The sequence below is a fragment of the Hemibagrus wyckioides genome, linkage group LG14 (assembly GCF_019097595.1).
Source record: "Hemibagrus wyckioides isolate EC202008001 linkage group LG14, SWU_Hwy_1.0, whole genome shotgun sequence".
Taxonomy (NCBI): domain Eukaryota; kingdom Metazoa; phylum Chordata; class Actinopteri; order Siluriformes; family Bagridae; genus Hemibagrus; species Hemibagrus wyckioides.
Window position 1 is genome coordinate 15,906,879 of NC_080723.1, and position 25,426 is coordinate 15,932,304.

Genomic DNA, 25,426 nt, shown 5'->3' on the forward strand with positions numbered 1-25,426 from the left:
AAACTGAGGAAAGTGTTTCTCTGCTTGTCTTTGGTGGGTTTTTCTATAACATTTTGTTTATAATTGCAAATTAAAAGCGTTTCTCTTAACAAAGCCTCACCTGATGTAATACAAGACAGCGGTCACACTTAGTTGAATAAAGTTTAGCTGTGATGAAATATATGTGGTACATATTTATGCAAAGCAATGCTACTTGAATTCATTCTTACCTTTCCATTAGTTGGGAGTGTCTGTGTTTTGTTTAAAGTGTCCCCTTCACTTATGCTTATAAGCTCTGCATCTGTAGGTGGAAACTGTGCAGGGAAAACCACTACATCACTCTTCAATGTGTCAGAGCTAAAACATACATCATACTGCTGAGTAGATTTGGAGTAAGACCAGCTTCCATCAGGATGTGTGGTAATCACTGGCGCACTGTATCTACTGAAACTGTCATCAGTCCTGCAGCATTTTACAGCTATTAAACTGATCAGACTCAGTAAAAATATCACTGAAACTGATACAATGGCGATCAGCAAATACATGTTTAAATTGGAGAAACTGTCCTCCTTTAACGGGACTTGTTTGAATTGAGTCTTTATGTCACCTGTGCTCTCAACAACCACAACATCAATAGACACAGTGGCTGACAGTGAGGGCTCTCCATTATCAGAAACCAAAATAACCAATGGATGAGTTTTCAGGTCATTGTCACTCATTCTCCTCTTAGTCCTGATCTCTCCGCTGCTGGTTCCAATCCGGAAAAGGTTGTTTCCTTTGGGTTCAGATATGTGATAAGAAAGCAGTGCATTATATCCAGAATCTGAGTCTACAGCTCTGATCTTTGCCACAAAGTAGCCCGCTTCAGCAGAATAGGGAATGTTCTCGGCATGAACAGAGCCATGCTCAGAATAGGGAGCGAGAATTGCAGGACTGTTGTCATTCTCATCCAGGATAAAGACATTTACAGTGACGTTACTGCTCAGTGGAGGAACACCAGAGTCTGTAGCCTGAACTTTAAACTGAAATGTTTTGATCTCTTCATAGTTAAATGACTGCAAACTGTAAATATCCCCATTGACAGAGTTTATGTTTATCATAGATGACAGAGGAATGCTTTTTGAGCTTCCTAGTAATAAGTATGATAATCTGGCATTATCACCAATATCCAGATCAGAAGCAGATACTGTAAAAATAACATCTCCAACCTGACTGTTCTCTCTCAAATAAACATTGATTAAGGGCTCTGGAAAATGTGGTGCATTGTCATTCACATCAGAGACGTGTACAGTAATGATAGTCGTGCTAGACAGAGGTGGAGTCCCTTCATCAATAGCTGTAATTTTGATATTATACTGAGATGTAATCTCTCTGTCTAAAGGACCATCTACAGCTAATATGTAATAATTCTTATACGAATTCTGTACCCTAAATGAAACAGATCCGGTGATTTTCAAGTTTACTTGACCGTTTTTACCACTATCATTATCTATAACCGTTATCATTCCGACAGTTGTATCAAGTTGAGCATCCTCTTTTACCGTGCTTATTAAAGACGTAACAGATATTTCCGGTATATTGTCATTAATATCAATCACCTCGACTAATACTTTGCAGTGCGCCGCTCTTGGATTCGGTCCTTTGTCTTTAGCTTGGACCCGAAGTTCAACAGCGCTTTTTCTTTCATAGTCCAGTTGACCTATTATTGTGATTTCTCCCGTTTCTGAGTTTATAGAAAATATACTAGTATCTTGGTCATTACCCTGTTTGTAAAACTCATAAACGATCTCACCATTCAGACCCTCATCCAAATCAGTTGCATGTACTGTAACTACGACTGAGCCCGGAGGTGCATTCTCTTGGACGCGAGCTTTATACAAAGACTTACTAAAAACCGGAATGTTATCATTAACATCTTTCACATTTACAATAATATTCACCGTCCCGGATCGAGGAGGTTTTCCTCCATCTATTGCAGCTAATGTTAGGTGGATCACAGAGTGCTTTTCCCGGTCTAATGACTTTTGTAGCACTAATTCAGCAGACACACTCTGTGTTCCGCTGCTCTGCACATCCAGGGAGAAGTAATCATTTTGATTTAGCTTGTAGCTTTTTACAGAGTTACTGCCTATGTCTGCGTCAAACGCATTTGGTAATGGGAATCTCTCACCTGGAAACGCTGATTCAACAATATTTATGTCAATTTCCTTTGATTGGAATGTTGGGACATTGTCATTAATATCTAATACGTTCACTTCAAATCGGTAAATGTTCAATGGCGAATGGACAATAATTTCCAAGGCTAAAGAACATTTCGTTCTCTGTTCACATAGAGCTTCTCTATCTATTCTATCCTTAACTTGAAGAACACCCGTCTTCATATTTAAATCAAAATACCTTTTATTGTCTGCCGAAACAAGCTGTAGTGAACGTCGGTTAAAGTCCTGTATATTAATGTTTAAATCCTTTGATACATTTCCGATGACAGTGCCAGCTTTCCCCTCCTCTGACAAGGAATACACAATTTGCCCCTCCGCGATGCTCCAGCAGTGGATAATCAGTGAAAACCACAACCATATAAAAAATCTGTTTGCCACTAGTGAAGCCATTGTACATCAGCACTAAGGACTGGCGAAATTAAATCCATATAGCTGAAAGCAACCATCCAACTGAACAATCCTTAAACTGCATCTGTGTACAATGGCGTATCCGGAACAAAGCCCTCAGCTAGACCGAACACATTTACGTAAGAAGAAGGCGCGTCGCAAGGCACCGGAAGAGGTTTTTCAGAGTGGAAAGCTAGCGACATCGTGTGGAGAAGTGCAAATCATAAAATTATTAAACGTAAAGAAAACTGGACTTAATCGGTATGTGAAGTAGGTAAGCACTTACGTAGAAAGAAAGAAAGAAAGAAAGAAAGAAAGAAAGAAAGAAAGAAAGAAAGAAAGAAAGAAAGAAAATATGTGATGTATTAGAAAGCCCTCATGTTATATTGCAGTCACGCACTTGCTGAGCTACGTCTAAACAACACACAGTAAGCGATTCAGTAAATTATTTAAAATAACACTAGTAAGAAAAGTTAAATAAATAAAATAAATAAAAAATTCTAGCATTAAATTCTGAACGCTGAAGTAAAAAAAAAAGCAGGCCGGAAAACTTCAGCACCATGGACAGAGCCAGTGAATAACACTTATTTGCACAAACCACAAACTACCTGAACGCGTTACAAAAAACCCGCAGCAACAGTAACTTACAAAAACGTTATATTAGGAAATCAGGAAACAAGCTATTTGTAAGGTTTTTAATAGTGAAAATAAAACTAATAGGCATAATGAACGCACAATATATTTAATAAACGCACGACAGAAATGTAGTTAAATATTAAAATGAATAGCATAAATTACTAACCACAAAGAAAGAATGGCAAAATATAATCTAATCGTAAACTCTGAAGGAAAAGAAGCTATTTGCAATTATAAACTCCTAATCTATAGCAACAATAAGACTTTATTGGGCTAAAAGTAGAGTTCTAATAAATCTTACCTTTTCTTTGCTAGGAAGAGTCTGGGTTCTACTAAAAGTTTCTCCATCATTTATATTGATCAAATCAGCATCTGTGGGTGGAAACTGTGCAGGAAAAACCACAACGTCACTCTTCAGTGTGTCCGAGCTAAAACATACATCATATTGCTGAGTAGATTTGGAGTAAGACCAGCTTCCATCAGGATGTGTGGTGATCACTGGAGCGCTGTATCTACTGAAACTGCCATCAGTCCTGCAGCATTTTACAGCTATTAAACTGATCAGACTCAGTAAAAATATCACTGAAACTGATACAATGGCGATCAGCAAATACATGTTTAAATAGGAGAAACTGTCCTCCTTTAACGGGACTTGTTTGAATTGAGTCTTTATGTCACCTGTGCTCTCAACAACCACAACATCAATAGATACAGTGGCTGACAGTGAGGGATCTCCATTATCAGAAACCAAAATGACTAGTGGGTGAGTTTTCATGTCATTGTCACTCATTCTCCTCTTAGTCCTGATCTCTCCACTGCTGGTTCCAATCCGAAAAAGGTTGTTTCCTTTAGGTTCAGAGATGTGATAAGAAAGCAGTGCATTGTATCCAGAATCTGAGTCTACAGCTCTGATCTTGGCCACAAAGTAACCCGCTTCAGCAGAATAGGGAATGTTCTCGGTGTGAACAGAGCCATGCTCAGAATAGGGAGCGAGAATCGCAGGACTGTTGTCATTTTCATCCAGGATAAAAACATTCACAGTCACATTACTGCTCTGTGGAGGAACACCAGAGTCTGTGGCCTGAACTCTAAACTGAAATGTTTTTAATTCTTCATAGTTAAATGTTTGCAGACTATAAATATCACCACTGTCCGAGTTTATATTTACCATTGATGTTACGTAACCGGTTTTAGAGGTGTCTTGTAATAAATATGATATTCTAGCATTATCACCAATATCAGGATCAAAAGCAGATACTGTATAAATGACAGCCCCAACCGGACTGTTCTCTTTCAAATACACATTAATAACGGTGTCTTGAAAACGTGGTGCGTTGTCATTTACATCAGAAATGTGTACAGTAATGACAGTGGTGCTGGATAAAGGAGGAATCCCTTCATCAGTAGCCGTGAGAGTTATGTTATATTGAGACACGCTCTCTCTGTCTAGTGGGCCATCGACCACTAGAGAATATTTATTTTTGTAAGTGTGCCGTATTTTAAACGGTACGGAGCTGTGAATTTTTATATTTACAGCACCATTTTTACCAGCATCGTTGTCTTTTACTGTTATCAATCCAACCATTGTATCAGCGGTAGCGTCCTCTCTAATCGTATTAACCAAAGAATTAACGGATATCTCTGGAACATTATCGTTAACGTCAATGATTTCCACTAAAACTTTACATAATGCTGCTCGTGGTTTATCTCCTTTATCTTTAGCCTGAACACGAATTTCAAGCGCATTTTGTGTCTCAAAATCGACAACACCCTGTACAGTAATCAGCCCAGTTTCAGAGTCAATCGAAAATGCCTGAACATGCTTATTGTTGATTTGATTAGCAAAAGAATAAACAACCTCGCCGTTTTTGCCCTCGTCTGCGTCAGTAGCATGAACCGAAACAACGGATGTACCACTTGGAGAGTTTTCGATGACACTGGCTTTGTAAAGTGCCTTACTAAAGACTGGAACATTATCGTTTACATCCTCCACACTTATAACTATTTGTAAAGTACCGGATCTGGAAGGTTTTCCTCCATCTACAGCAGTCAGTATGAGCTGAATCACAGGCTGTTTCTCTCTGTCTAAAGCTTTCTGTAAAACTAATTCAGCAGAAACACTTTGCTCTCCGTTGCTCTGGACATCTAGAGAAAAGTGTTCATTTTGGCTGAGCTTGTAACTCTTTACTGCGTGACTGCCCACATCTGCATCAAACGCACTGGGTAATAGAAACCTGTCCCCAGGAAATGCTGATTCTGAAATATTCAGTCCTGTTTTAGACAACGGAAAAGTTGGCGTATTGTCGTTAATATCAACGACGTTAACTTCAAACCGATACATATTCAACGGCGAGTTAACAATTGCCTCTAATTCCAATGAGCATTTTGCGTCTCGGTTGCAGAGATCCTCTCGGTCTATTCTTTCTTTAACATGTAAAATCCCCGTTTTTAAATTAATGTCAAAATACCTCTTATTTGGTCCCGGAACGATTTCAAATCCTCGATGTCCAAGGTCTAGCACATTTAGATTTAAATCTTTTGCTAGATTTCCGATTTCTGTTCCTGGACTAGCCTCCTCCAAAACAACGTATGCAATCTGCCCGTACACTATACTCCAACACAATGAAACCGCAAAAATCCACAGAATGATACAACTCCCCTTCATTGCAGTCATAATCCGTTATATCACAGTTATTTTTGGAAATCATAAGCAGCTACGGGTTGCAATACGACGTAATGTAAATTACAAAGGGTGAAACTATAATCCTAGGTTCGTCGCATCTTCAGAACAAAGCCCTCTGTGTGGAGGACGGACTTAGACTGAAGGGAGGAGCCTCCGAAAAAATATACAATCCTTCAACTGCAGGTGGCGAGAGACACCACGTGGAGAAATAATATCATTGTCATCAATACCTAATCCCGCGACGAAAACAAATACAGCGAATGTATTTCAAAAATTAAACTAATAGAAATAAAGAATGTGAAAATGTGACATTTCTACTATATAGTTCTGGCAGCCACATGGTACCCCAAGAGACGAAAAGGGCGAAAACTGCATTTAACAGTTTAAGTCCAATTCCAATGAGAGGCAACAACATATAGGTTACTGTATATATCACTGTGTTTATTAAATTGTTTGCTCATCCAACATCTGTGGAGTCAGAAAGCCAGAGTCTAGCTTAAATATTATCCTAAATGAACAATTTCCACATTGATTGCTAAATTATTTAAATAATATTTCCAAATTTGAGATGACAAACTAAATAACAAACAAGAAAACTATTCTGGTTAAAACTGACGTTTTATTAATATTTAACCTATCTGCAACACTTATAGAAATGATTAGATACATGAAATGAGCAAAAATGAAGATCGCTGTATTTAGTACCATGGACAGCAAGTCTATATACATTATCAAATGAAGCTGAATTTAAGAATATTGAAGGGAAACTAGTAGACAGTTTTCAGATATCAGTAATGCTTGAACACATTCCATAATGATCTATCGTCACAGATCTTACCTTCTCTTTATTGGGGAGTGTTTGTGTCCTATTATAAGTGTCTTCTCCACTTATACTGATCAATTCAGCATCTGTAGGTGGAAAATGTGCAGGGAAAACCACAACGTCGCTCTTCAGTGTGTCCGAGCTAAAACATACATCATATTGCTGAGTAGATTTGGAGTAAGACCAGCTTCCATCAGGATGTGTGGTGATCACTGGGGCACTGTATCTACTGAAACTGTCATCAGTCCTGCAGCATTTTACAGCTATTAAACTGATCAGACTCAGTAAAAATATCACTGAAACTGATACAATGGCGATCAGCAAATACATGTTTAAATAGGAGAAACTGTCCTCCTTTAACGGGACTTGTTTGAATTGAGTCTTTATGTCACCTGTACTCTCAACAACCACAACATCAATAGATACAGTGGCTGACAGTGAGGGCTCTCCGTTATCAGAAACCAATATAACCAATGGGTGAGTTTTCAGGTCATTGTCACTCATTCTCCTCTTAGTTCTGATCTCTCCACTGTTGCTTCCAATCCGAAAAAGGTTGTTTCCTTTGGGTTCAGATATGTGATAAGAAAGCAGTGCATTGTATCCAGAATCTGAGTCTACAGCTCTGATCTTTGCCACAAAGTAGCCCGCTTCAGCAGAATAGGGAATGTTCTCAGTGTGAACAGAGCCATGCTCAGAATAGGGAGCGAGAATCGCAGGACTGTTGTCATTCTCATCCAGGATAAAAACATTCACAGTCACGTTACTGCTCTGTGGAGGAACACCAGAGTCTGTGGCCTGAACTGTAAACTGAAATGTTTTTAATTCCTCATAATTAAATGTTTGCAGACTGTAAATATCACCACTGTCTGAGTTTATATTTACCATAGACATTACGTAACCGGTTTTAGAGGTTTCTTGTAATGAATATGATGTTCTAGCATTATCACCAACATCAGGATCAAAAGCAGATACTGTATAAATAACAGCCCCAACCGGACTGTTCTCTTTCAAATACACATTAATAACGGTGTCTTGAAAACGTGGTGCGTTGTCATTTACATCAGAAATGTGTACAGTAATGACAGTGGTGCTGGATAGAGGAGGAATCCCTTCATCAGTAGCCGTGAGAGTTATATTATATTGAGACACGCTCTCTCTGTCTAGTGGGCCATCGACTACTAGAGAATATTTATTTTTGTAAGTGTGCTGTATTTTAAACGGTACAGAGTTGTGAATTTTTATATTTACAGCACCATTTTTACCAGCATCGTTGTCTTTTACTGTTATCAATCCAACCATTGTACCAGCGGTAGCGTCCTCTCTAATCATATTAACCAAAGAATTAACGGAGATCTCTGGAGAATTATCGTTAATGTCCATGATTTCCACTAAAACTTTACATAATGCTGCTCGTGGTTTATCTCCTTTATCTTTAGCCTGAACACGAATTTCAAGTGCATTTTGTGTCTCAAAATCGACAACATCCTGTACAGTAATCAGCCCAGTTTCAGAGTCAATCGAAAATGCCCGAACATGCTTATTGTTGTTTTGATTGATGAAAGAATACACGATCTCGCCGTTTTTGCCCTCGTCTGCATCAGTAGCATGAACCGAAATAACGGATGTACCGCGTGGAGAGTTTTCGATGACGCTGGCTTTGTAAAGTGCCTTACTAAAGACTGGGACATTATCGTTTATATCCTCAACACTTATGACTATCTGCAAAGTACCGGATCTGGAAGGTTTTCCTCCGTCTACAGCAGTCAGTATGAGCTGAATCACAGGCTGTTTCTCTCGGTCTAAAGCTTTCTGTAAAACTAATTCAGCGGAAACGCTTTCCTCTCCATTGCTCTGGACATCTAGAGAAAAGTGTTCATTTTGGCTGAGCTTGTAACTCTTTACTGCGTAATTGCTCACATCTGCATCAAATGCACTTGGTAATGGAAACCTCTCCCCGGGAAATGCTGATTCTGAAATATTCAGTCCTGTTTTAGACAACGGAAAAGTTGGAGTATTGTCGTTAATATCAATTACGTTAACTTCAAACCGAAACATATTCAACGGCGAGTTAACAATTGCCTCTAATTCCAGTGAGCATTTTGCGTCTCGGTTGCAGAGATCCTCTCGGTCTATTCTTTCTTTAACATGTAAAATCCCCGTTTTTAAATTAATGTCAAAATACCTCTTATTTGGTCCCGGAACGATTTCAAATCCTCGATGTCCCAGGTCTTGCACATTTAGATTTAAATCTTTTGCTAGATTTCCGATTTCTGTTCCTGGGCTAGCCTCCTCCAAAACAACGTATGCAATCTGCCCGTCCACTATACTCCAACACAATGAAACCGCAAAAATCCACAGAATGACACAACTCCCCTTCATTGCAGTCATAATCCGAAATATCACAGTTATTTTTGGAAAACATAAGCAGCTACGGTTTGCAACACGACGAAATGTAAATTACTGAGGGTAAAACGATCATCCTAGATTCGTCGCATCTTCAGAACAAAGCCCTCTGTGTGGAGGACGGACTTAGACTGTAGGGAGGAGCCTCCGAAAAAATATATAACCCTTCAACTGCAGGCGGCGAGAGACACCACGTGGAGAAATAATGCCATTATCATCAATACCTAATGATGAAAACAAGTACATCGATTGAATTTTATAAATTAAACTAATAGACATAAACAATGTGAAAATGTGAAATTTCTAGTATATAGCTCTGGCAGCCATGTAGTACCGCAAGAGACAAAAAGGGAGAAAACTTAATTTACCAAGTCCAATTCCGATGAGTCAACAACATATTGATTTTCGAAAACAAGTGGCATATATAGGAAATAAATTAACATTGAATATACGATGCAAAATATGAAATAAACTTCAACGCAAAACATTGTCTTCACAAACTGAATGGATTAAATATATAGTGTTTTCACAATGACATGATACTTAGCTAGCAAGGGTTTACCGTTTTTAAAATAGGTTACTGTATATATCACTGTGTTTATTAAATTGTTTGCTCATCCAACATCTGTGGAGTCAGAAAGCCAGAGTCTAGCTTAAATATTATCCTAAATGAACAATTTCCACATTGATTGCTAAATTATTTAAATAATATTTCCAAGTTTGAGATGACAGACTAAATAACAAACAAAAAAACTATTCTGGTTAGAACTGACGTTTTATTAATATTTAACCTATTTTCAACACTTATAGAAATGATTAGATACATGCAGTGAGCAAAAATGAAGATCGCTGTATTTAGTACCATGGACAGCAAGTCTATATACATTAGCAAAAGAACCTGAATTTAAGAATATTGAAGGGAAATTGGTAGACAGTTTTCAGATATCAGTAATGCTTGAACACATTCCATAATGATCTATCGTCACAGATCTTACCTTCTCTTTATTTGGGAGTGTTTGTGTCCTATTATAAGTGTCTTCTCCACTTATACTGATCAATTCAGCATCTGTAGGTGGAAACTGTGCAGGGAAAACCACAACGTCGCTCTTCAGTGTGTCCGAGCTAAAACATACATCATATTGCTGAGTAGATTTGGAGTAAGACCAGCTTCCATCAGGATGTGTGGTGATCACTGGGGCACTGTATCTACTGAAACTGTCATCAGTCCTGCAGCATTTTACAGCTATTAAACTGATCAGACTCAGTAAAAATATCACTGAAACTGATACAATGGCGATCAGCAAATAAATGTTTAAATTGGAGAAACTGTCCTCCTTTAACGGTACTTGTTTGAATTGAGTCTTCATGTCACCTGTGCTCTCAACAACCACAACATCAATAGACACAGTGGCTGACAATGAAGGCTCTCCGTTATCAGAAACCAAAATAACCAATGGATGAGTTTTCAGGTCATTGTCACTCATTCTCCTCTTAGTCCTGATCTCTCCACTGCTGGTTCCAATCCGGAAAAGGTTGTTTCCTTTAGGTTCAGAGATGTGATAAGAAAGCAGTGCATTGTATCCAGAATCTGAGTCTACAGCTCTGATCTTGGCCACAAAGTAGCCCGCTTCAGCAGAATAGGGAATGTTCTCAGTGTGAACAGAGCCATGCTCAGAATAGGGAGCGAGAATATCAGGACTGCTGTCATTCTCATCCAGGATAAAAACATTCACAGTCACCATACTGCTCTGTGGAGGAACACCAGAGTCTGTGGCCTGAACGCTAAACTGAAATGTTTTTAATTCCTCATAATTAAATGTTTGCAGACTATAAATATCACCACTGTCCGAGTTTATATTTACCATAGACGTTACGTAACTGGTTTTAGAGGCTTCTTGTAATGAATATGATATTCTAGCATTATCACCAACATCAGGATCAAAAGCAGATACTGTATAAATGACAGCCCCAACCGGACTGTTCTCTTTCAAATACACATTAATAACGGTGTCTTGAAAACGTGGTGCGTTGTCATTTACATCAGAAATGTGTACAGTAATGACAGTGGTGCTGGATAAAGGAGGAATCCCTTCATCAGTAGCCGTGAGAGTTATATTATATTGAGACACGCTCTCTCTGTCTAGTGGGCCATCGACTACTAGAGAATATTTATTTTTGTAAGTGTGCCGTATTTTAAACGGTACGGAATTGTGAATTTTTATAATTACAGCACCATTTTTACCAGCATCGTTATCTTTTACTGTTATCAATCCAACCATTGTACCAGCGGTAGCGTCCTCTCTAATCATATTAACCAAAGAATTAACGGAGATCTCTGGAACATTATCGTTAATGTCCATGATTTCCACTAAAACTTTACATAATGCTGCTCGTGGTTTCTCTCCTTTATCTTTAGCCTGAACACGAATTTCAAATGCATTTTGCTTCTCAAAATCGACAACACCCTGTACAGTAATCAGCCCAGTTTCAGAGTCAATCGAAAATGTTTCAAAATGCTCATCGCTGTTTTGCATAACAAACGAATACACGATCTCGCCGTTTTTGCCCTCGTCTGCATCAGTAGCATGAACCGAAACAACGGATGTATCACGGGGAGAGTTTTCGATGACACTGGCTTTGTAAAGTGCCTTACTAAAGACTGGAACATGATCGTTTGCATCCTCAACACTTATAACTAATTGCAAAGTACCGGATCGGGGAGGTTTTCCTCCATCTACAGCAGTCAGTATGAGCTGAATCACAGGCTGTTTCTCTCGGTCTAAAGATTTCTGTAAAACTAATTCAGCAGAAACACTTTGCTCTCCATTGATATCTAGAGAAAAGTGTTCATTTTGGCTTATCTTGTAACTCTTTACTGCGTGACTGCCTACATCTGCATCAAACGCACTTGGTAATGGAAATCTCTCCCCGGTAAATGCTGATTCTGAAATATTCAGTCCTGTTTTAGACAACGGAAAAGTTGGCGTATTGTCGTTAATATCAACAACGTTGACCTCAAACCGATACATATTTAACGGCGAGTTAACAATTGCCTCTAATTCCAGTGAGCATTTTGCGTCTCGGTTGCAAAGCTTCTCTCGGTCTATTCTTTCTTTAACATGTAAAATCCCCGTTTTTAAATTAATGTCAAAATACCTCTTATTTGGTCCCGGAACGATTTCAAATCCTCGATGTCCCAGGTCTTGCACATTAAGATTTAAATCTTTTGCTAGATTTCCGATCTCGGTGCCTGGGCTAGCCTCCTCCAAAACAACGTATGCAATCTGCCCGTCCACTATACTCCAACTCCAACACAATGAAACCGCAAAAATCCACAGAATGACACAACTCCCCTTCATTGCAGTCATAATCCGAAATATCACAGTTATTTTTGGAAAACATAAGCAGCTACGGTTTGCAACACGACGAAATGAAAATTACTAAGGGTGAAACTATAATCCTAGATTCGCCGCATCTTCAGAACAAAGCCCTCTGTGTGGAGGACGGACTTAGACTGAAGGGAGGAGACTCCGAAAAAAAATATATAAACCTTCAACTGCAGGTGGCGAGAGACACCACGTGGAGAAATAATATCATTGTCATCAATAACTAATCCCACGATAAAAATAAGTACAGTGAATGTATTTTAATAATTAAACTAACAGAAATAAAGAATGTGAAAATGTGAAATTTCTAGTATATAGTTCTGGCAGCCACGTGGTACCCCAAGAGACGAAAAGGGAGAAAACTGCATTTAACAATTTAAGTCCAATTCCGATGAGGCAACAACATATTGATTTTCGAAAACAAGTGGTATATTTAGAAGATAAATTAACATTGAATATAAGATGCAAAATATAAGACAAACTTCAACTTCAAAAACTGAATGGATTAAACATATAGTGTTTTCACAATGGCACATGATACTTAGCTAGCAAGGGTTTAACGTTTTTAAAATAAGTTACTGTATATCACTGCGTTTATTAAACTGTTTGCTAATCCAAAATCTGTGGAGTCAGAAAGCCAGAGTCTATGTTAAATATTATCCTAAATGAACAATTTCCATTGTGATTGCAAATTATTTAAATTATATTTCCAAATATGAGATGACAAACTAAATAACAAACAAGAAAACTATTCTGGTTAAAACTGACGATTTCTTAATGTTTAACCTATCTGCAACACTTATAGAAATGATTAGATACATGAAGTGAGCAAAAATGAAGATCGCTGTATTTAGTACCATGGACAGCAAGTCTATATACATTAGCAAAAGAACCTGAATTTAAGAATATTGAAGGGAAATTGGTAGACAGTTTTCAGATATCAGTAATGCTTGAACACATTCCATAATGATCTATCGTCACAGATCTTACCTTCTCTTTATTTGGGAGTGTTTGTGTCCTATTATAAGTGTCTTCTCCACTTATACTGATCAATTCAGCATCTGTAGGTGGAAACTGTGCAGGGAAAACCACAACGTCGCTCTTCAATGTGTCCGAGCTAAAACAAACATCATATTGCTGAGTAGATTTGGAGTAAGACCAGCTTCCATCAGGATGTGTGGTGATCACTGGGGCACTGTATCTATTGAAACTGTCATCAGTCCTGCAGCATTTTACAGCTATTAAACTGATCAGACTCAGTAAAAATATCACTGAAACTGATACAATGGCGATCAGCAAATACATGTTTAAATAGGAGAAACTGTCCTCCTTTAACGGGACTTGTTTGAATTGAGTCTTTAAGTCACCTGTGCTCTCAACAACCACAACATCAATAGACACAGTGGCTGACAGTGAGGGCTCTCCGTTATCAGAAACCAATATAACCAATGGATGAGTTTTCATGTCATTGTCACTCATTCTCCTCTTAGTTCTGATCTCTCCGCTGTTGCTTCCAATCCGGAAAAGGTTGTTTCCTTTAGGTTCAGAGATGTGATAAGAAAGCAGTGCATTGTATCCAGAATCTGAGTCTACAGCTCTGATCTTTGCCACAAAGTAGCCCGCTTCAGCAGAATAGGGAATGTTCTCAGTGTGAACAGAGCCATGCTCAGAATAGGGAGCGAGAATCGCAGGACTGTTGTCATTCTCATCCAGGATAAAAACATTCACAGTCACGTTACTGCTCTGTGGAGGAACACCAGAGTCTGTGGCCTGAACTCTAAACTGAAACGTTTTTAATTCCTCATAATTAAGTGTTTGCAGACTATAAATATCACCACTGTCCGAGTTTATATTTACCATAGATGTTACATAACCAGTTTTAGAGGCTTCTTGTAATGAATATGATGTTCTAGCATTATCACCAACATCAGGATCAAAAGCAGATACTGTATAAATAACAGCCCCAACCGGACTGTTCTCTTTCAAATACACATTAATAACGGTGTCTTGAAAACGTGGTGCGTTGTCATTTACATCAGAAATGTGTACAGTAATGACAGTGGTGCTGGATAGAGGAGGAATCCCTTCATCAGTAGCCGTGAGAGTTATGTTATATTGAGACACGCTCTCTCTGTCTAGTGGGCCATCGACTACTAGAGAATATTTATTTTTGTAAGTGTGCTGTATTTTAAACGGTACAGAGTTGTGAATTTTTATATTTACAGCACCATTTTTACCAGCATCGTTATCTTTTACTGTTATCAATCCAACCATTGTATCAGCGGTAGCGTCCTCTCTAATCATATTAACCAAAGAATTAACGGAGATCTCTGGAGAATTATCGTTAATGTCCATGATTTCCACTAAAACTTTACATAATGCTGCTCGTGGTTTATCTCCTTTATCTTTAGCCTGAACACGAATTTCAAATGCATTTTGCTTCTCAAAATCGACAACACCCTGTACAGTAATCAGCCCAGTTTCAGAGTCAATCGAAAATGTTTCAAAATGCTCATCGCTGTTTTGCATAACAAACGAATACACGATCTCGCCGTTTTTGCCCTCGTCTGCATCAGTAGCATGAACCGAAACAACGGATGTACCACGGGGAGAGTTTTCAATGACACTGGCTTTGTAAAGTGCCTTACTAAAGACTGGAACATTATCGTTCACATCCTCAACACTAATAACTAATTGCAAAGTACCGGATCGGGGAGGTTTTCCTCCATCTACAGCAGTCAGTATGAGCTGAATCACAGGCTGTTTCTCTCGGTCTAAAGCTTTCTGTAAAACTAATTCAGCAGAAACACTTTGCTCTCCATTGATATCTAGAGAAAAGTGTTCATTTTGGCTTATCTTGTAACTCTTTACTGCGTGACTGCCCACATCTGCATCAAACGCAACTGGTAATGGAAATCTCTCCCCAGGAAATGACAATTCTGAAATATTCAGCCTTGCTTTAGACAACGGAAAAGTTGGCGTATTGTCGTTAATATCAATTACGTTAACTTCAAACCGATACATATTTAACGGCGAGTTAACAATTGCCTCTAATTCCAATGAGCATTTTGCGTCTCGGTTGCAAAGCTTCTCTCGGTCTATTCTTTCTTTAACATGTAAAATCCCCGTTTTTAAATTAATGTCAAAATACCTCTTATTTGGTCCCGGAACGATTTCAAATCCTCGATGTCCCAGGTCTTGCACATTAAGATTTAAATCTTTTGCTAGATTTCCGATTTCTGTTCCTGGGCTAGCCTCCTCCAAAACAACGTATGCAATCTGCCCGTCCACTATACTCCAACACAATGAAACCGCAAAAATCCACAGAATGACACAACTCCCCTTCATTGCAGTCATAATCCGTTATATCACAGTTATTTTTGGAAAACATAAGCAGCTACGGACTGCAACACGACGAAATGTAAATTACTAAGGGTGAAACTATAATCCTAGATTCGTCGCATCTTCAGAACAAAGCCCTCTGTGTGGAGGACGGACTTAGAGTGATGGGAGGGGCCTCCGAAAAAAAATATATAAACCTTCAACTGCAGGTGGCGAGAGACACCACGTGGAGAAATAATATCACTGTCATCAATAACTAATCCCGCGATAAAAATAAGTACAGTGATTGTATTTTAATAATTAAACTAATAGAAATAAAGAATGTGAAAATGTGAAATTTCTAGTATATAGTTCTGGCAGCCACGTGGTACCCCAAGAGACGAAAAGGGAGAAAACTGCATTTAACAATTTAAGTCCAATTCCGATGAGGCAACAACATATTGATTTTCGAAAACAAGTGGTATATTTAGAAGATAAATTATCATTGAATATAAGATGCAAAATATAAGACAAAGTTCAACTTCAAAAACTGAATGGATTAAACATATAGTGTTTTCACAATGGCACATGATACTTAGCTAGCAAGGGTTTAATGTTTTTAAAATAAGTTACTGTATATCACTGCGTTTATTAAACTGTTTGCTAATCCAAAATCTGTGGAGTCAGAAAGCCAGAGTCTATGTTAAATATTATCCTAAATGAACAATTTCCATAGTGATTGTAAATTATTTAAATTATATTTCCAAATTTGAGATGACAAACTAAATAACAAACAAGAAAACTATTCTGGTTAAAACTGACGATTTCTTAATGTTTAACCTATCTGCAACACTTATAGAAATGATTAGATACATGAAGTGAGCAAAAATGAAGATCGCTGTATTTAGTACCATGGACAGCAAGTCTATATACATTAGCAAAAGAACCTGAATTTAAGAATATTGAAGGGAAATTGGTAGACAGTTTTCAGATATCAGTAATGCTTGAACACATTCCATAATGATCTATCGTCACAGATCTTACCTTCTCTTTATTTGGGAGTGTTTGTGTCCTATTATAAGTGTCTTCTCCACTTATACTGATCAATTCAGCATCTGTAGGTGGAAACTGTGCAGGGAAAACCACAACGTCGCTCTTCAATGTGTCCGAGCTAAAACATACATCATATTGCTGAGTAGATTTGGAGTAAGACCAGCTTCCATCAGGATGTGTGGTGATCACTGGGGCACTGTATCTACTGAAACTGTCATCAGTCCTGCAGCATTTTACAGCTATTAAACTGATCAGACTCAGTAAAAATATCACTGAAACTGATACAATGGCGATCAGCAAATACATGTTTAAATTGGAGAAACTGTCCTCCTTTAACGGGACTTGTTTGAATTGAGTCTTTATGTCACCTGTGCTCTCAACAACCACAACATCAATAGACACAGTGGCTGACAGTGAGGGCTCTCCGTTATCAGAAACCAAAATGACTAGTGGGTGAGTTTTCATGTCATTGTCACTCATTCTCCTCTTAGTTCTGATCTCTCCGCTGTTGCTTCCAATCCGGAAAAGGTTGTTTCCTTTAGGTTCAGAGATGTGATAAGAAAGCAGTGCATTGTATCCAGAATCTGAGTCTACAGCTCTGATCTTGGCCACAAAGTAGCCCGCTTCAGCAGAATAGGGAATGTTCTCAGTGTGAACAGAGCCATGCTCAGAATAGGGAGCGAGAATCCCAGGACTGTTGTCATTTTCATCCAGGATAAAAACATTCACAGTCACGTTACTGCTCTGTGGAGGAACACCAGAGTCTGTGGCCTGAACTCTAAACTGAAAAGTTTTTAGTTCCTCATAATTAAATGTTTGCAGACTATAAATATCACCACTGTCCGAGTTTATATTTACCATGGATGTTACGTAACCGGTTTTAGAGGTTTCTTGTAATGAATATGATATTCTAGCATTATCACCAACATCAGGATCAAAAGCAGATACTGTATAAATAACAGCCCCAACCGGACTGTTCTCTTTCAAATACACATTAATAACGGTGTCTTGAAAACGTGGTGCGTTGTCATTTACATCAGAAATGTGTACAGTAATGACAGTGGTGCTGGATAGAGGAGGAATCCCTTCATCAGTAGCCGTGAGAGTTATATTATATTGAGACACGCTCTCTCTGTCTAGTGGGCCATCGACTACTAGAGAATATTTATTTTTGTAAGTGTGCTGTATTTTAAACGGTACGGAATTGTGAATTTTTATATTTACAGCACCATTTTTACCAGCATCGTTATCATTTACTGTTATCAATCCAACCATTGTATCAGCGGTAGCGTCCTCTCTAATCATATTAACCAAAGAATTAACGGAGATCTCTGGAGAATTATCGTTAATGTCCATGATTTCCACTAAAACTTTACATAATGCTGCTCGTGGTTTCTCTCCTTTATCTTTAGCCTGAACACGAATTTCAAATGCATTTTGCTTCTCAAAATCGACAACATCCTGTATAGTAATCAGCCCTGTTTCAGAGTCAATCGAAAATGTTTCAAAATGCTCATCTCTGTTTTGCCTAAAGAACGAATACACGATCTCGCCGTTTTTGCCCTCGTCTGCATCAGTAGCATGAACCGAAACAACGGATGTACCACGGGGAGAGTTTTCGATGACGCTGGCTTTGTAAAGTGCCTTACTAAAGACTGGGACATTATCGTTTACATCCTCAACACTTATGACTATCTGCAAAGTACCGGATCTGGGAGGTTTTCCTCCATCTACAGCAGTCAGTATGAGCTGAATCACAGGCTGTTTCTCTCGGTCTAAAGGTTTCTGCAATACTAATTCAGCAGAAACACTTTGCTCTCCATTGCTCTGGACATCTAGAGAAAAGTGTTCATTTTGGCTTATCTTGTAACTCTTTACTGCGTGACTGCCCACATCTGCATCAAACGCACTTGGTAATGGAAATCTCTCCCCAGGAAATGACAATTCTGAAATATTCAGTCCTGTTTTAGACAGCGGAAAAGTTGGCGTATTGTCGTTAATATCAACGACGTTAACTTCAAACCGATACATATTCAACGGCGAGTTAACAATTGCCTCTAATTCCAGTGAGCATTTTGCGTCTCGGTTGCAGAGATCCTCTCGGTCTATTCTTTCTTTAACATGTAAAATCCCCGTTTTTAAATTAATGTCAAAATACCTCTTATTTGGTCCCGGAACGATTTCAAATCCTCGATGTCCAAGGTCTAGCACATTTAGATTTAATTCTTTTGCTAGATTTCCGATCTCTGTGCCTGGGCTAGCCTCCTCCAAAACAACATATGCAATCTGCCCGTGCACTATACTCCAACACAATGAAACCGCAAAAATCCACAGAATGACACAACTCCCCTTCATTGCAGTCATAATCCGAAATATCACAGTTATTTTTGGAAAACATAAGCAGCTACGGGTTGCAACACGATGGAATGTAAATTTCTAAGGGTGAAACTATCATCCTAGGTTCGTCGCACCTTCAGAACAAAGCCCTCTGTGTGGAGGACGGACTTAGACTGAAGGGAGGAGTTTCCGAAAAAAAAATATAACCGTTCAACTGCAGGTGGCGAGAGACACCACGTGGAGAAATAATATCATTGTCATCAATACACAATACAGCAATGAACACTAAACTAGCAAATGTACTGCAAAAATAAATTAATATTAATAAAGACTATACAAATTTTGTAATGTACAGTGTGAGTCGCACATATGGTGGATATGTGGCAGCCGGGGAAACCCTTCACGTTGTGAAAGTTTGACTTTTTACTATATAGTTTTGGCAGCCACATGTTTCCCCAAGTGGGGGAAAAAGAGAAAAAATCCTTTCAAGATTCCAAACACTTAACAATTCAATTTCAGTTCCACTGAAAGATAAGAACACATCGATTTTGTTAAAGTAAATACTTAAGCTTTAAATCTGCATTAATTTTAAGATTCAATAGATAAGATACACACAGCTAAAAAATATTTTGATAACTATGTCCATTTTTAACGTAGCTTTTATTATTATAGTGACTGATAGGGTATTCTGTCCCAGCCAGCAATTTGTAATTATTTAAAAGAAAATGTATATAGATTATAAAAAAATAATTATATTTTGTTATGAACTATTTAAGAGCCTTTAATAACGCTGTTGTCCTTTCCAGTTTAGCTCATTTAAAATGATATTACAGCTAGCATGTTCCTAAATTGGGAGACAAGCAAAGGCTCCATCAAATTGTACATTTTTAATTTACTAAAGAAAAACAACAATACAACTTCAAACTAATTTGCTGAATTTTACAGACTGAATTAATTAAGCTTAAGCAACTGCATCAAACCATGACATTCCTTGCGTACTTAGCTAGGAAGACATCTTTTGACAGACTGACTGTATACACTATATTTTCATGTTTAAATATATAAAATATGTTCAATAAAACATAGATTTTAGTAAGAAAATTTGATATTTTTTTTTACCAAATGTATACATTTACATTGTTCCAGAGATAATCTTTTCCAGTCACATGTAATTGGTGACAAAAAATATAGGTACCTTGAATTAACTAAAAAAGCCATTAAAAGATTCAGAACAAGAAGTGGGGAGAAAATGAAATGAATTTTTTTTTCATATGCATGGAACCAGCATCACTATTTCCAGGCAAGACAAGTAAAAGGAAATTGCTATTTAATGTCTTAGTTATAAATTAAGTATAAAAAACACCATCACAGATCTTACCTTCTCTTTATTAGGAAGTGTTTGTGTTTTGTTTAAAGTGTCTCCTTCATTTATACTGATCAGTTCAGCATCTGCAGCCGAAAATGATGCAGGAAAAACCACAATGTCACTCTTCAGTGTGTCAGAACTAAAACACATGTCATACTGCTGAGTAGATTTGGAGTATGACCAGCTTCCATCAGGATGTGTAGTAATCACTGGGGCACTGTATCTGCTGAAATTACTGTCTGTCCTGCAGCATTTTACAACTATTAAACTGATTAGACTCAGTAAAAATACCATTGAAACAGATACAATGGCAATCAGCAAATACATGTTTAAATCCGAGAAATTATCCTCCCCTACTGGTGATTGATTGAACTGAGTCTTTATGTCGCCTCTGTTTTCAAGAACCACAACATCAACAGAAACAGTAGCTGATAGTGAGGGTTCTCCGTTATCAGAAACCAAAATGACCAGTGGGTGAGTTTTTAGGTCATTGTCACTCATTCTCCTCTTAGTCCTGATCTCTCCGCTGTTGGTTCCAATCCGAAAAAGGTTGTTTCCTTTAGGGTCAGAGATGTGATAAGAAAGCAGTGCATTATATCCAGAATCTGAATCTACAGCTCTGATCTTGGCCACAAAGTAGCCTGCTTCAGCAGAATAGGGAATGTTCTCGGTGTGAACAGAGCCATGCTCAGAATAGGGAGCGAGAATCCCAGGACTGTTGTCATTCTCATCCAGTATAAAGACATTAACAGTGACGTTACTGCTCAGTGGAGGAACACCGGAGTCTGTGGCCTGAACTTTAAGTTGAAATGTTTTTAATTCTTCATAATTAAATGACTGCAAACCTTGAATATCTCCACTATCAGAGTTTATGTTGATCATGGATGTTACATAACCATTTTTAGAGTTTTCTAGTAATAAATATGATATTCTACCATTATCACCAACATCAGGATCAAAAGCAGATACTGTGTAAATTACAGATCCAACCTTACTGTTCTCTTTTACATACACATTCATGACTGTGTCTGCGAAACGTGGCGCGTTGTCATTTACATCAGAAATGTGTACGGTAATGACAGTGGTGCTAGAGAGTGGTGTGGTCCCTTCATCAGTAGCTGTGAGAGTTATATTATATTGTGAAACACTCTCTCTGTCTAGATGTCCCTTTACGTTTAAGGAATATCTATTTTTATACGTGTTCTGCAGAGCAAATGGTAAAAAACCTTGTAAATGTAAAGAAGTGGCACCATTTTTACCTGAATCTTTATCTTTTACCGCTATTAAGCCGACCATTGTCCCATCCGGCGCGTCTTCTTTAAGAATGTCAACTAGTGACGTTACCGATATTTCCGGAGCATTGTCATTAACATCAAGTATTTCAACTAGGATTTTACAAAACGCTGACCTCGGAGTTATTCCTCTGTCTCTTGCCTGGACTCGAATTTCCACTGCATTGCTTTGCTCGTGATCCAGCTTTCCTTTCACTGTTATTTCACCGCTATCAGAATTGATAGCGAATGAATCAATAATTCTGTCATTGTCATGATTTACGAATGAATATACGATTTCTCTGTTCAGTCCTTCATCTGCATCATTTGCATTAACTGTAACAACAATTGTACCAGATGGCGAATCTTCTGGAATTTGAGCTTTGTAAAGCGATTTTCCACAAACGGGAGTGTTGTCATTCGCATCAAGGACATTTACTTTTAGATTTAATGTCCCGGATCTAGGAGGTTTACCTCCGTCTATAGCAGTCACTAAAAGTTGTATCACGGGCTGTTTTTCTCTATCTAGTGCTTTTTGTAGTACTAATTCAGAAGATACACTTTGCTCTCCGCTGTGTACATCAATAGAGAAGTGCTCATTCTGGCTAAGCCTATAGCTTTTTATCGAGTTACTGCCCACATCCGCATCAAATGCACGCTGTAAATCAAACCTGTCTCCAAGAGAAGCCGATTCAGAAATATTAAGTTCTGTTTTTGACGAGCGAAACATGGGTGCGTGATCATTTGCATCTAATATGTTAACCTCAAACCGATACATGTTTAAAGGGGAATTAATTACAGCCTCCACGTCAAAAGTACATTTCGTACTGCGTCCGCATAGCTCCTCGCGGTCTATTCTTTCTTTAACATGGAGGACTCCAGTCTTCGCATTTAAATAAAAATACCTTGCATTTGGTCCGGAAATAATCTGAAACCCACGGGGCTCCAATTCTTGTAAATTGAGATTCAAGTCTCTTGCTAAATTTCCAACTGTAGTCCCTGAGTTACTCTCCTCCATCACGGAATATGCAATCTGCCCATTCGCAATAGTGAAAAGACAATAAAGCCAAGTGAAAAAGATCCACAATATATGTCCAAGCTCCAGAATTTCAGCCATGTCCTATTGTCGAAACCTTTTACAGACAACATTAAATTCCGAACGTATGACTGTGTGAATTAATCCACCGTCCAACAGCGCAACAGCCCATTTGCTATAATGTCTCCGAAACAAAAGCTGTGCGCTACCCGGTACGCCCTATCTCCTGACAAAAAGGAGTCTCGACAGAGAACAAAAAGCTAAGCTAAGACCATACTGCGAGTGACACCATGTGGACATCATGAACATGTAAGAACCAGGGATGAGTAATATTCGCAGAATACAGCAATGTTTAAAACACACAAACAATTATTAAAATAAAACAAGTAAATATAGGGCCAATGAACACGTCTGCAATTAGCCAATAGTGGAGATTGCATAAAGTTACTGGGTGCGATTCTAATTCGACCATAAAAAACGGCTGTAAAAATAAGTTGTGTCATATTCACACTCTAAAAACACCCCATTACCTCTCTTAACCTATTAGATGAGTACATTTAGAGTTCATAATTAACACCCTTTGCTACTGTTAAATTAACTTTCAGCTGAATTTTTGTTTTTAGCTGAGTTTGTGTTTACTGCAGTTTCTTTAACCCAATGAAGGTCCCTTTATTTATTTATTTATTTATTTATTTATTTTAATTATACGTCATGCCAAGACACATAATCTCTAATTATTCATTATAACGGAGAAGCTAATTCTTATTTAATAAATTCATATACAAAACAAACATAACATTTTTACAGTGCAATTACAAACCAGGACTAAGTTTGTAACATTTTCGTAGAAACTTTTCGTAGAAACATAAAAACGTAGACGTGCTACTAATTCCAAATATTACATCATATTTAAGCAAAATATAAATAAAAAATTAATGACCAGAAGGTAATAAATAAATAAAATATAAGCCTTACCTTATCATTATTAGGAAGTGTCTGTGTGCTGTTTAAGATGTCACCTTCATTTGTACTTATCAGCGCCGCATCTGCAGCCGGAAATGGTGCAGGGAAAACCATTACGTCACTCTTTAGTGTATCAGAACTAAAACAAACGTCATACTGCTGAGTGGATTTGGAGTAAGACCAGCTTCCATCAGGATGTGTGGTGATCACTGGGGCGCTGTATCTGCTAAAACTATTGTCTGTACTGCAGCATTTTACAGCTATTAAACTGATCAGACTCAGCAAAAATATAACTGAAATTGACACAATGGCGATTATCAAATACATATTTAAATCCGAAAAATTATCCTCTCTTACTGGTGCATTATTGGACTGAGTAATTAAGTCATCTGTGCCCTCAGCAACCACAACATCAACAGAAACAGTGGCTGATAGTGAGGGTTCTCCATTATCAGAAACCAAAATGACCAGTGGGTGAGTTTTCAGATCATTGTCACTCATTCTCCTCTTGGTCCTTATCTCTCCACTGCTGGTTCCAATCCGAAAAAGGTTGTTTCCTTTAGGGTCAGAGATGTGATAAGAAAGCAGTGCATTGTATCCAGAATCTGAGTCTACAGCTCTGATCTTGCCCACAAAGTAGCCTGCTTCAGCAGAATAGGGAATGTTCTCAGTGTGAACAGATCCATGCTCAGAATATGGAGCAAGAAGCCCAGGACTATTGTCATTCTCATCCAGGATAAAAACATTCACAGTCACGTTACTGCTCAGTGGAGGAACACCAGAGTCTGTGGCCTGAACTCTAAACTGAAATGTTTTTAGTTCTTCATAATTAAAAGACTGCAGACTGTAAATATCACCGCTGTCCGAATTTATGTTTACCATTGATGCAACTTTTTGAGAGTTTTCTAGTAATAAATATGATATTCTAGCATTATCACCAACATCAGGATCAAAAGCAGAGACTGTAAAAATAACATGTCCTACCTGACTGTTTTCTTTTATATACGCATTAATGACGGAGACTTGAAAACGTGGTGCGTTGTCATTTACATCAGAGACATGTACAGTAATGACAGTGGAGCTTGAGAGAGGTGGCGTCCCTTCATCAATAGCTGTTACAGTGATATTATATTGTGACACACTTTCTCTGTCTAATGCACCATCGACAACTAAGGAATAATAATTTTTATATGTAGATTTCAGCTTAAAACTTTCAGAATCCGACATATATACTTTAACAAAGCCGTTTTTCTCGTTATCTAGATCCGTGACAGTCATTAAAGCAATTACTGATCCTGCAGCAGAATCCTCTCTTACTGTTTTCATAAGAGATGTTAGTGAAATTACTGGTATATTATCATTAACGTCAATGACTTCCACTAAGACTTTACAGTGCGTGCTACGTGGCGAATGACCGCGATCACTGGCTTGCGCACGGATTTCAAACGCAGGATTTTCTTCATAATCTAAATTGCCCTGGATTGTAATTTCACCACTGTCTTGGTCTATTCTGAATAAAACAGATAATGTTGCACTATCGCGCTCAATTAGAGAATATACGAT

General features: G+C 38.1%; 3 protein-coding genes across 12 annotated transcripts in view; all 3 read right to left on the minus strand.

Annotated features, from left to right (window-relative positions):
- The window catches only part of LOC131364713 (protocadherin alpha-C2-like), a 116,541-nt gene that overhangs the window by 34,998 nt on the left and 56,117 nt on the right, over nt 1-25,426 (minus strand). The window contains exons 1-2 of one of the 10 annotated variants that reach the window (XM_058407986.1): nt 10,126-12,649; nt 3,523-3,606 (exon numbers count right to left, since the gene is read on the minus strand). The exons of 4 other annotated variants lie outside the window; for them this stretch is intronic. In XM_058407986.1, the coding sequence (XP_058263969.1) occupies nt 3,523-3,606; nt 10,126-12,498 (2,457 nt within the window). In that variant the 5' untranslated portion in view covers nt 12,499-12,649. Of the gene's footprint in view, nt 1-209; nt 2,371-3,522; nt 3,607-6,742; nt 8,901-10,125; nt 12,650-20,605; nt 23,113-25,426 lie in introns of those variants that run through there. 5 more of the 10 variants (XM_058407994.1, XM_058407988.1, XM_058407990.1 and 2 more) reach the window with 5 other exon arrangements.
- Nucleotides 13,435-16,005, minus strand: LOC131364716 (protocadherin alpha-3-like). Its single transcript, XM_058407999.1, has one exon. The coding sequence runs from the start codon at nt 15,871-15,873 to the stop codon at nt 13,450-13,452; it is 2,424 nt and encodes an 807-aa protein (XP_058263982.1). The 5' UTR covers nt 15,874-16,005; the 3' UTR covers nt 13,435-13,449.
- On the minus strand, nt 16,810-19,375 carry LOC131364715 (protocadherin alpha-8-like). The gene has a single exon (XM_058407998.1). The coding sequence runs from the start codon at nt 19,252-19,254 to the stop codon at nt 16,825-16,827; it is 2,430 nt and encodes an 809-aa protein (XP_058263981.1). The 5' UTR covers nt 19,255-19,375; the 3' UTR covers nt 16,810-16,824.